The 13,759-nt window shown below is 32.1% G+C and overlaps 1 protein-coding gene across 1 annotated transcript in view; it reads right to left on the reverse strand.

Moving 5' to 3' along the window:
• Positions 1-1,703: 1,703 nt before the first annotated feature.
• Positions 1,704-13,759, reverse strand: part of LOC142322326 (methionine aminopeptidase 2-like) — a 30,930-nt gene continuing 18,874 nt past the window's right edge. The window contains exons 7-9 of the mRNA XM_075361272.1: positions 12,010-12,184; positions 5,239-5,369; positions 1,704-1,953 (exon numbers count right to left, since the gene is read on the reverse strand). Coding sequence (XP_075217387.1) covers positions 1,832-1,953; positions 5,239-5,369; positions 12,010-12,184 — 428 coding nt within the window. The 3' untranslated portion in view covers positions 1,704-1,831. The remainder of the gene's footprint in view (positions 1,954-5,238; positions 5,370-12,009; positions 12,185-13,759) is intronic.

A 13,759-nucleotide genomic window follows, 5' to 3' on the forward strand; every position in this document is an offset into this window, starting at 1 on the left:
GCAATGATATTTGGAATGATTCAAATCCCATAAGGGGGGGGTAGTAAAATCCATTTTCCTTTTTATTGTTTCTGTATTGAAACTCCAATACATTCTTGTACTAATTAGATGACTCCACTACGTCACCATAGTTAAGTATTTGGGCAATTTCATGCAGGGAAGAAAGATAATAAGCCTAAATTTTCTTCATTTTTTTGTCAATTATCATTTTAATTTATATATTCAGAATGGATTAACCTTTTCCCATCACGATGATCCGCGGTTGATTAGCACTCCGTGAAAATATGTTGGTATTTAATTGCCTCCCTTCATAGTCTTATGCTGCTACCCTCTTGTGAAAAAAATTTCTAAAAATTAAGTATATTAAAGAGATTTAACAGATTCTGACAAAAAAAACCGTTACGATTGGATATTTTTTATGCCTGTAACAACAAAAAAATTGTAACGGTACAAAAATTACGATAATTTAATTGCAGAATTTTTTTTGCGCATTTCTACCGTGTTTTTTATTATAGAAATTTTTTTTTTGCTCTGCATTTGTGAAACATAGTTTGCAGATTTAAAAAATAATACTTTCAAGCAAATCGGTTGAAAACTGGACAAAATATGACGAAAAACCCGTGTCATAAATCACAGATTAGTAACATATGTTAGTATAAATAAAAGTAGATTTTGAAAACTACGTTTTATAAAAATCCCCACCACTCAAAAGGCTATTCAGATTGACAAAAACCATTTTTACTGTACACTGTTATTCATTACGAATCGATATGTGTTACATGTTTACCGATATCATTTGTCAGAAAAGATATTTATAGACCTCAAGTAAAAGTGACGTATTTATGATCACAAGTCCTTCTTTTTTTTTGTGTGCCGTATAACATAATTTATTATGTGTTTCAATACATCGATATATTGCTAATATAATAAGCTATTTTTGTAAATAATAAATAAATCAGTAATCCTCATAGCAATTATAATACACAAGTCATAGACACACACAAGCACATTTCTGATAAAAAAATGGTCATATTCTTTCTAGTCTAAATAAAACATTTTACATCGTATAAAAGTCGTTCAAATTGTGTAATAAAACAGATTCCTTTGTGAAAAAAAAAAAACCGACTTAGATGACTAATAAAATGATTTTGTAACAGCGTTTTAAAACTGACGCCGTGCGTCACCAGTTCCAAGGCTACATGATCGAAAAAGGTTAATAGATTATGAAATTTTGTAAAATTATTTCAGATTATAATTGACCGATGCTAAAAATACTGCTTATAATTCATCAAGAAGGTAGTAAGAAAACGGTCACCGTGGATGCTGTATCTGAAATTTTTACTCGAAGACTACAATAATTTTTTTAACATAATACTTTATTTGAATACTTTAAAATTCTCTTTCTAAGTAGTAGTCTGTTGAGGGCAAAGAAACCTAAAACCACAACATAACTTTCCTAGCTTTGATGGAAAAAATTATATAAACCATTTTTTTTTCAGAAGTCAATGTGACATTTCAGAATGTTAAATTGCTCCATCGGGTTTCAAAATTTAGTAAAATAACAATTTTTTTTATCAACTGTTTTAATGGATTTTCAATAAACCACATAATACACTATCCAAAATGTAAACACAATATTCCACTTACTGAATCCAGATATATAATCAGGATCGCATCAAAACTAAAAAAAAATATTAACAAAGCAAAAAAAAAATAAATTTCACAAAAAAGAAACATATATATAAAACTCCACAATAATGATCATAATAATAAAAAATAATAACAATGTAACAAAACAGAACAATACGACGAGGTTACTGTACACATTTATTTAATAATCAGTTCCACGGCTAATAACCTCTTTGCATGTAGGTCGTAACACGATTGTATGTTCAAACTGAGCAGTATAACAACCCTTTATGTCGCACAATGGCGGATACGCTTCAACAATATCTGAAAAAATAAATAAAATTTATAAACAACACAATAACACACTTACAAAGAAATATTCAACAGGGGAGAGATCAATTTAAAATCTTTCTGTTTTTTAATTCCACAGTCAAACCAGGTTTCAGTTTACATCATCCTCTGAAAAGATTTTTTCACACGCTTTCTTATGAAGGGTGTCTGATTACTTCCATGCACACTACATTACTGAAGTTGTTCTTTGTTCTTAGTTTACCGCATCTCCACTAGAGCATACACCGACTTTTTGGCAGGTACATTCATAAATCTGTTGCTGGCAATCATTTGAGTCGATTGAGTATTTTAATTTGTAAAAAACGAATGAAAGAGAATTATGTGTGGTGATCAATCATTACTTTTTGAAAGTGAAAACCACAAAGAAATTAAAACCGGGGGAGATAATTATTGCGAGTTAGCTTTATCGATTAGAACCGGTTTTGAATATTCTGGATAACGATCTATAGAGATTAAACAGCAAAATATTAAATAAAAATTCATATGATGACTGAGAATAGAAACCGATCACAAAGACTAATGACATCTTAAATGATTAAGTACATCATATTTTGGATAAATATCCAAAATAGTTTTCAAGATGGATGCCATAATTATATCACAATCTATCAAAAGTGTCAGCGAGTAAACATTTTAAAACACAGTTTAGAGCTGTTTCAACATATTCAAGAGGAAATTTTGTGCAATTTCATATTGGGAAACACTCGTATATTGCTACTGACCTGCTGAAAACAAACAGTCAAAAACAGCAGTCAAAGTACAGGAATTCATTCCACAGAAGAGAAAAACCATTGACATCAACAGCAAAGATAATCGATGGCCACTATCTTTTGGAATGCTCACGGATCTTAATTGACTTTCTGAAAAAGCTCTCCTAGTTTCTGAAAAAACTAGGCGATCTTGTCATCTTTTCTGTATAGTGTAAATGCGAAAGTAAAGGAAAAAATCTGCTGTGCACACCAGATGACTTCCTCCTTGTACGCCTATTAAATTACATATACATTTTAAATAGTAAGATAATGTTTAAAGTAATGTTTCTTTCTGTCACACTTCATTTCCTTTTTTTACCCTATTTATTTTCAGACAGAAATTCTCTCCTAGGAATAAATTCATGACATCTAGTATTTCTTCTAATTTATCTTTGATTTTCTTTTGAAAAGATAACATCACAGGATAATTTTTACATTTTAAGTTTTTCCTTGAATAGTTGTTACTTCAATGTCAAATTTCAATGTATTACTTCTTCTGTACCAGATTTTGAATGATGGACATAGATTGCCCGTACTTTATAAATATTATCTCCTGGTACAAATATCACAGTATTATGATATATTACTGAACTGATATATCACAGAACTGTGATATATTGTCATAATATGGCTGTAGTGTAGAATGCTATTTCTATCGATAAACAAAAAGGAACGATTCATCAGAATGATAATTAGCAGGAAAGTTATTGTCCAACCCAAATAAAAACAGATCATTTTACACGCTTCAAATTACTTCTCTGATACTTTTAATTTCAATCAAAACTTTAAAGTTATAAATATGTATACTGCATAAATAAATTTTTGAAAATTCAAATAATTCATTAACATATTGACCACTCCATAATAAAATTTAATATTATACAAAATATAAATCACCAAAACACAGTATCAGAAAAATTATACTTACCATGTTAATTCCAATAATTGATTTTCACAGGATCCCGCATCTTCAGTCGGTATTGAATTCTATTCCACAAAAATTAATTCTTGGAATTAATATTCTAAGTATAACTTATCTAATTATTGTGTTTTGGTTGTTTATATTTCATATATTAAATAATATATAATAAAGGACAAACGTATAACTTAGCTTTCTACCAAGAGTACAAAATCTAATGATGTTGCTTACCTTATCTTATTGCTCTTTCAATTTTTATCATAAAAGCGCTGTCGAGAGTTTTCCTCATCATCAGTTAATAAAAATGTTTTTGAAAATTACACGTTAAAATTAAAACATTAAAAATTGTTGCATATTGTAAAATATGTAGTCAAGAAATAAAGACAAACGTCAGTTCTTGTATTGTTGTTGCGGTGAGTTTAGCGAGTTACTACGTTCTCAGATAAAGACAAAGCAAAGTGTGTTTTATTGATGGCCGAATTAAAATCTGTAATTTTAGTTCAACGTGTGTTTTGACGTGATTTTGGAAGAGATCCACCGCACAAAAATAACATAACGCGTCGGTTCAAACGATTCGAAGAAACCGGATCGGTTAAGAAACAGAAATCAACCGGCAGACCGAGTGTACCGGACGAAACGGGTGAATAATTAGACGATCGGCAATTAGAAGTGCTGGGAAGTCCATCCCCCGTTGAAGCGTCGAATTAGGTATTCCAAAATCAACAGTTCACAAAGTTTTACGTAAAAAACAAAATTTACATGCTTATAAAATCCAGATACTGCAGGAATTGAAACCTGATAATGGTGTAAAACGTTCCAATTTCGCTGTTCAAATGTCGTACAAGAATGATTGAAAACGAACCATTTTTAGACGATATAATTTTTACAGACGAAGCTACATTCCACGTGAATGGATGTGTTAACAGACACAATCCACAAATACGAAGCTCTGAAAACCCACACGCAATTATCGAGAAACAACGTGATTTGCCTAAAGTTAATGTTTGGTGTGGTGTGATGAAAATCATGTAATAGGGCCTTTCTTCTTTGCCGAAAAAACAGTTAATGGAGTCGTGTACCATGACATGTTAACAGATTATTGCTTTCCTCAGCCGGGTGAACTCGAAAACATTCATCGACTTCATTTCCAACAAGATGGTGCTTCCCCCGCACTTCAATGCACCGGTTATGGACACTTTGAACGAAAGAGATCGATGGATAGGCTGGCAAGGACCCGTACTTTGGCTTCCAGACCTGACACCTTGCGATTTTCTCTTGCGAGGGTACATCTTGCGTTGTTTATACACAAAAAAATTTGCGACCTAAACCGCTTAAAAAACAGGATTAATGAAGCGATGACAACCGTTAACGAAGAAATGTTAACTAATGTTTGGAGAGAAGTCGAGTATAGTTTGGACATTTGTCAAGCGACTAAGGGTGCACATATTGAAATTTATTAATTATGTAAAAAAATGTTTGAGATGACAAATTTGAAAAATAAAAAACAAACTGTAATTTAGTTTTAATTTAAACCATGTTCAAAACTGCACCATTCTTTTATGATAACCCTGTATAAAAAAAAAGAAATACCTTTTTCGCAAAGATATTTAAGTGCCATCTGATATTTAGTACATCCGACTCTGTCCAACCATCTTTTACAAAATGCTAAAGTACCAAAATGAGTATTGATGGTATTCAGTAAACTTCTTGATGATCCCAATCTAGAACAAATAAAAAAAAAGTAACGATAAATAAATTAAGTCCCTAAATACAAAAAATGGAAAAATCAACAAAGTCAATAAACTTAAATATCTTGGGGAAATAATCTAAATCATGGTTTAGAGAAAGAAGCTGATCAAAGAATGAGAAAAAAGAATTTGGCCTACCAACAAAAGATATTTACATAAAAAAGGCATCTCAATAAAAACCGATATCAGGCATTGCAATATAATAATCAAGCTGGAAGGCCTAAAAAACATAAGAACATACCTTTAGTTTGAAATCAGGTGAAATAAATCCAATATTAATAAAGAAAGGAAAATCTTGGGACCAATAAAAATAGATGAAAACAAATATTTAGAAGTAATAAATATGAGTATTTACACGTATTTATGCATTTACAAATACAATCAAACTGAGAAAACATCAGATTCCATCAGAAAAAAAGAACCAAATTCTTTGGCCACTTGATAAGAACGAATAGCAGGTTCACAAAACAAATCTTCAATCATATTTACAACAAAAAGAACAGAATTCAATAAACTTCAGTGCAAAAAGGCCTAAAAGAAATGAAAAAACCTGAAGAAATAGAATAAGATTACGATCAGAAAACTGTTACAATATTTCGAGGATTTCCAAGAGGAAAAAAGAAAACGTCTGATCAGAAAAAAGAATGCAAAATGTTGCTTCATGTGGTTGTCGGCCAAATTCATTAAAAAAAAGAAGTTAAATAAATAAATAAAAATATGCAAAACTATAAAATGAAATAAAGAATAACATAAATTTTCTTAATTTATTGGAACAACAGAATTAAGTTGTTTTTAACAGAATTTAAATTCTGATAAAAGACATATACAAACAATGAAATTAATTTCACAAGAACTACCGGTGAAATATACAAATAGATATTTTATTCTGATGTTTACATAATAATATATTATTTAGCTCACATTAGGAATGAGTATACGAGATCCGTTCAGAAAATAACCAACCATTTTAATTATGCGCCAACAGATATTTAGTGACTGTGGTTGGCAGCATTGTTATTCTGTATAACCTCCTCTGCAACCACATGTTCTTGGATTATTGGTGTCTCATTTAATTTTCACGTTATTATTATTTGAGTGCAACGTGTTTAAGTGTTAGTAAAACGATTTTTGTAATGTGCAATTTTTGGGAGCAATGGATACAATATAAAATTTTGCATGAAACTGGGGAAAACTTTTACAGAAAAGTTTCAATTTTCGAAACAAGCTTACAGAGATGACAATTTGGGTGTACACAATGTTACGAACAGTTTTCACGATTAAAAATGGTCATCAGTCAATTGAAGGTGGTCATCGACCAAGAAGGCCTTGGACTTCAACTGATGATGACACCTGCATTCAGAAAATCAACTACCTGGTGCGTGCAAATCGCCGATTGACTGTCAGAGAACTTGCACAAGAGGTTAAAGCATCTTGATTGGATAATGCCATAACATTATGAGTGAAAAATTTAACACGCATCGAGTTGCAGTACAGTTTGTTCATTTGATGACAACAAAAAAGGACATCGAGTAGATGTTTGGCAGCAACTTCTTGAACAAGCAGATGACGATGAAATATTCATGCAATGGATCATAACAGGAGATGAAAGCTGGGTTTACAGCTATGATATTGAGACAAAAAGTTCAATCATCACAATGGATTGACAAAGAATCTCCACGCCCTAAGAAAGCATGTCAATTTCGATCCAATGTCAAAGTAATGCTCTCTGTTTTTTTGATTTTAACGGAACTGTGCATTTTGAATTCTTGCCTCAAGGTGAAACAGTGAACCGGGCATGGGCATACTATCAAAGTGTTTTACAATGGTTACGTGAAAAAAATCCGCAGAAAGGGACCAGAGCTGTGGTAAGACAACTCATGGTTCCTTCAACACAATGCGCGCCCGCACACTCAGTTTTGTGCCAAAAATCAGACAACTGTCCTCCATCTGCCTCCCTGCTGGTCAAATTATTTTTCTCTTATTTCTGAAATTAAAATCGGCGAAAGGTTTAAGACTATTGATGACATTACAGCAAATTCGTCATGGACCTTAAAGGCCAATTAAAATGAAGCTATCCAGAACTGCTTGGCGAAGTGGAAACACCGCTGGAAAAAGTGTATTAGTAAGAGAGATGAATACTTTGAAGAAGACAAAAACCAATCATCTGTAAAATTAATAATAAAGATTAAAAACATTAAATTGGGTTACTTTCTGAACAGACCTCGTAGAAATACTACTCCACAGATAAAAAAAGAAACCTTGATTTATTCGGCATTTGCTTGATATATATATATATATATATATATCTTTATATATATAAAAATGTTAAGTTCATTTGTGTACGCTTCAAAAACTCAAAATGTTCTGCACCGATTGAGCTCAAATTTTATAACAATATATAACCCACATCAAAGATTGTTTTCATCTATTTTTTAATTTGGAAATGAAAACAAAGGAAAACCAATCAGATCAATGCAAGATGGCCGATGTCAAACACAACGACCAATCACAAAGAGCCCGCATGGTCGTTGCCAATGTAAACAAAATCACAACTGATTAAGTATCAAATTTCTTAGCTGTTAAATAACAGCTAAAACATCAGTATTTTATTAAAAAAAAAAAACACCAAAACAAAAAGAAAAAGCCACCAAGAAGGATGACTTACAGTAAATAAATTAAAACACCCAACTTTCTTATAGCCCAGATAGACTTAAGACTATGCAAACAAAAAAAGTCAAAATAACCAAATACACAGAAAATAATATCCCTACATAATGACCAAAAAATCCTTTGTTAGGTTAAATATTCACTTTTGTCTGAATTTACAGAAGGCACTTACAACAAAGCATTGATAAATATTGAAGACAAGTGCTTAGCTAATGCAAATAAAGTTCTTAGTCAATGGGAATGCCAGCACCCACCCGAGCTGAGATTGCTTCATTTGATGTGGATTTACGCCGTGAACAGAGTTACAACATCGGTGATCTTCAGTCATATGTCCGATCAAACATTCCCAAATTAACGCGTGAACAGATAGGCATTTACGATCGCATAATGCAAATGATAAATGACGGAGCTGGGGGGACCTTCTTCTTGGATGCACCAGGAGGAACTGGGAAATCATTCCTCATTAGATTGATTCTAGCAATGGTTCGATCAAAAAATGGCATAGCCTTAGCTCTTGCTTCGTCTGGAATAGCTGCAACATTGTTACCAGGTGGAAGGACTGCGCATTCAGCTCTGAAGTTGCCATTAAACATGCAAATCATCGAGACTCCTGCATGCAATATTTCCAAAGCATCCTGTATGGGAAAAGTATTACAAAAATGTAAACTCACTGTTTGGGATGAATGCACGATGGCACATAAAAAATCGCTTAAAGCTCTTGATCGTTACGAGATTTGCGTGGAATCGTTCAACCGTTCGGGAATGCTTTGATATTGCTCACAGGAGATTTTAGGCAAAGATTGCCTGTAATTTCTCGATCGACACCAGTAGACGAAATAAATGCTTGCCTGAAATATTCAACACTGTGGCGACACGTATGTACATTGCAGTTGACAACGAATATGCGTGTCCAGTTGCAGAACGATCCATCAGCTGAGGTATTCTCACGACAGTTACTGGGCATTGGAAACGGACAACTGCCAGTCGATGAGACGTCTAGACGAATATCATTTCCTGATAATTTTTGTAATTTAGTAACATCGAAAGAAGAACTGATCGAAAAAGTATTTCCTGATATTCAAACTAATCATAGAAATCACGATCGGCTCAGTGAACGAGCTATCCTTGCCGCAAAGAATAAAGATGTCTATCAACTTAATAATGTTTTTCAATCCAGCATTCAAAGTGAGGAAATTGCATATAAGTCGATAGACATCGTTGTGGAAGCAGATGAAGTAGTTAATTATCCAACGGAATTTTTAAACTCACTTGATCTGCCAGGGATGCCACCACACATATTAAAATTGAAAATAGGTGTGCCAATTATCCTGTTGCGGAATATTAATCAGCCAAAACTCTGCAACGGCACGCGACTTGCAGTTAAGAAATTGATGAATAACGTAGTGGAAGCAACGATTTTAACAGGACCTTTCAAAGGTGAAGATGTCCTCATTCCTCGAATACCCATGATCCCGACCGATACACCATTTGAATTTAAAAGATTGCAATTCCCAATTTGATTGGCATTTGCAATCACAATCAATAAAGCTCAAGGTCAATCTTTAGAATTGTGTGGTTTAAATTTAGATGCGGATTGCTTCTCACATGGACAACTGTATGTGCGTGTTCTTGAGTCGGCAAACCAGATAACCTTTATATCTACGCAGACAGTGGAAAAACAAAAAAATATTATATATCCACAAGTATTGCAAAATTTAACTTCTACGAAACGTATGCTTTTTTTGTTTCTCATTTCTCATCCATGCAACCACAATGTGCCATAGCGAAGCGTGGCGGGTACAGCTAGTATATATATAAAAGATGGCAAAGTGTTGCATGACTTTCCCAGCTACGACTATTCTTTTTAGCAAAGATTGCACATTCATGAACGTAAAAAAACAGATAAATTAACATTTTACAAAATACAGTCTACATAATTCAAAGATTTATGGGCACCAAACAGCCAATTTTTGTATTTTGAAAACTTGTTCTACCTTTTGAGAAAGACTCAAGCGATGATACACTTAAGAAGGGAATGTACATAAGCATAATAATGTTATGTATTTAAAAATGGTGACAAGCTTAGAATTTTATTAAAACATTTCACACCGAAAAAACAGAACTGTTGTGAAGATTATTTACAGATTATACCCGAATAAGAAAGTAATAAGAGTAAAGGATGCTCAAACAGAGTGGTTTGACAAAGGAAAAAAGCAGCTCAAACTGAATGGTTTAACAAATGAAAAAGAGTAAGAAATAGTACTGCCTGTAACAGATTTTATTTGATACACACATTGTTAAAGATATGATAAAAATATTCAAACACATGATTTTAAAATTACAAGATTTATAATATAATAAGGAATAAAAATAATATCGAGAAAAGAAAATTAATGAAAAATAAAAGGCAATAATAAGACGATGAATCTCAGGACAAAAAATGGTAAATTGAATAAATAAAACATACATATACTGTTAATAGAAAATTACAACAGTGAAAAAAGGAAAAAAGAGAGAACGAAACAAAGAATAGTAGTGCCTAAAGCGTTTGATAGAAAGAAATGGTTATCACACCATAAAATGGAGTTAACATTTCAAAATAAGAAGAAATGTACTTCTAAATGGATGTGAAATATGGACACTAAGAAAAAAAATTGAACGATTTTAATATGGGCCAGGAAGAGGTGAAAAGAAAATTAACAAATGGGCAGACAAAATGAAAAGGTAACGTGAAGAATTAACAAGAGTAGAAACTCATTCAAAGCAATTCAGAAAAAACTGGCTGAGACAAATTATGAGAGGAAGATTGATTAAAATAGAATCGGTAGTGTAAAAAAAAGTAAAAATTATATTGATGATCTAAAATGAAAATTGGAGATATGAGAATCTTTAAAAAAAGCTAGCGGAGCTTCATAACTTTCCTGAGAAAATTAAATAGAACATTAGAGAATGCAAGCATGCAAGTAAAGAATTATGTAAGTAAATCATTGTACTCTTTGAGTAAAAGTTTGAAGTATGGAATGACCCATGGCAGTTATAAACCCATACATTGTAACCAAAATTAATAAACATCAATGATATGTAATCAGAATCAAGCAAAAAAATCAGATATTTATAATAGATATTTTATACTGGCCCTCAGAACTAAATGAAATTGCCCAAATGCACAATTGAAGAGAAATAGTAATGTAATGAAATCAACTAATCAGTTTGAGAATGTGACTTGAGTTGAAAAATGATAAGTATTTTTTGAGTATTCAATACGGACGCAGATCTTTTGTGTTCCTTGTTATTAACAGAACCTCTCTAAATTTTGCAACTGACCTTAATACTAATGTTTTGTTAGAAGCCGGTTTATCCGGCTAGTTATGGCGAAATAAATCTTGCACTGCGACCGCTGATTTCGTACTGAAATACGACTCGACAATGAAAACCCGTTCATCTAGCAAAAACACCATCTTGTCTCTAGCAATACACTGATCGTTATGATTGCATTGTTGTTACTATCGGTAGTGTTCTACTGCGTCGCCACGAAGTTCAGATGTTGGACGAGTCCATTTCAGTAACGAGTAGGGGGTAAGCTTGACTTTTGAAATTTCATGGATGATGGATTGCGGTTTTATATGGGACACTCTGTATTTCTAAGATGTGCAGTATAAAGCTGTTTCCATAGTAAAATATCACTCAGTATATGTATATATTTATATAAAGTGTAAAAAATTTATACAAAGTGAAATTTTGAGATACAGCAACCAGATATTTACTCCCTTGCTTCTTCCTTCACTGACTGTGATCAAAATTAAACAGCATCGATTTCCCTTATACAAAAATAATTGCTGAATATCTTCTAAATCAGTCCATGCAAAACAATATAACTACACAGCCAGAAAAATAAAAATGTTAACAATTAATCAAATTTATACAAAAAAATTTTTAAGAGTATTACCTTAAAGGTATGTAACCGGCATCAAAGTTTTTCATATAATGTGAAACATCCATATCGTTATGTACTTGACCACGTCCAGTCGAGCCAAAAGTTTCTATCGCGTAAAACTCATTTTCCTCCATTACTGTGGCTTCACCACCCTTCACAATGGGAACAGTCTTACCGGCGTGGATACCTAAATAAAAAAGAAAAGAAAAATAATTTATTTGGCTAATACAGCATTTATCTCAACCACTCCTAACACTCTCTTTCCTCTCTCAATTTATGATTCTCTGATTCTGTCATTTTATAAAAATTCTACTTCTCTTCATTACAAATAAAAATTTCATTATGTAACTTAAATTGAATGGTTTATAAAACTGAGTATATTCATCTAATCAGAAATCCATCTAAACCATTCAGTTAATACAAAAATTAATAATTTTGTGACTGGTTTAATTAAGCAACACTGGGTAAAAGGTAGTAAAAATTAAGATCACAGTTAAATTGTTCCTCTCTTACCGTCGCTCATTACTCTTATCGTTGAACAATTCTTCCTCATATCAGTTCTGTGAACACAATCCTGACAAACCCCCCACTATGTTCTCTAAGTTGATAATACCAAAACTTGAAGAAATAATACATTCCTTTGTATTATTAAGGGGGAGATTGACCATTGACTGCCTCTGGGACTCCTCTTTTTTCGGATTCATGATTGTACATCAGCCACATCAAGTATTAATTCATTAAAGTATAAATGCCTCTTTCCTAGTTTTTATTAAAACATTTTCAAAAAAAAATTAACCGTAATGAAAAAATCATTCATTCATATTCTTCCCTTCAGATAAAAATCCTGCCAATTTTTAGAAAATATTTTTTTAATCATACATAAAATCAGTATTTAAGTGAATGTAATAAAATCAAAAATCATGACTGAAGAGTTTTAAAATTAACATAAAAAAAATTTTGAGCATTTAACAACAAACTGAATAATTTTTTAAATAAAAAGATGTATGGCTGAAAAAATTTAGTAAAAACCAATAAAATACTAAATTTATTCAGGGTTTGTTCTTCATGCAGGCAAAAAAAAATTAATGATTGATTTTTCACTACAGTACCTGTAATGAATCTGTTTCATTATTCCCTGAACAGGGTACTAAATTAGTTATTATCATCATTCTTGAATTGGTTTCAACAGTTAGTAATTAAAGCCAATTGGTTGTCATCTCGATGAAGTGATAGTAGACACTCTGATCTGAATCTCTGCTGAAAGGGAGTTGGTAAAAAATTCCTCGTTTGGTTCTACATGAGTAAAACCTTATTTTTTACTTGTGAAACAGCGTCATGCTTTGACATAAAGAAAAGAAAACTAAAGAAAACTCTTTAGCGAGCATCCTCAAGCTATTTTAGGCATTCCACCAAGAACTTCTGACAGTTACATTCTACAATATAAAAATTTTAATCTTATCGGCAAAAATTCTTTCCAATCCAAAAACATTATAAATCATCATTTTGCAATTCAATTGGCCTTCTTTTTTAAGAATTTTATATGACAGTCAATCCAAATATCCAACACTAATCTATCTCTCACAGTTTTCCCATGCATAACATTATTATTATAACTATTACATCATAATCATAAATGATCACAACAATCTGTTGCCCTTCTACTTATAAATAAACTATCTCTGGCAACCTCTATGGTGAAGCAGTAGCATCTCGGTCATTCATTCCAGAAGATTATAGGTTTAAATCCTGGTCACACATAGCT

This window comes from Lycorma delicatula, chromosome 3, assembly GCF_047948215.1.
Source record: "Lycorma delicatula isolate Av1 chromosome 3, ASM4794821v1, whole genome shotgun sequence".
Lineage (NCBI taxonomy): Eukaryota > Metazoa > Arthropoda > Insecta > Hemiptera > Fulgoridae > Lycorma > Lycorma delicatula.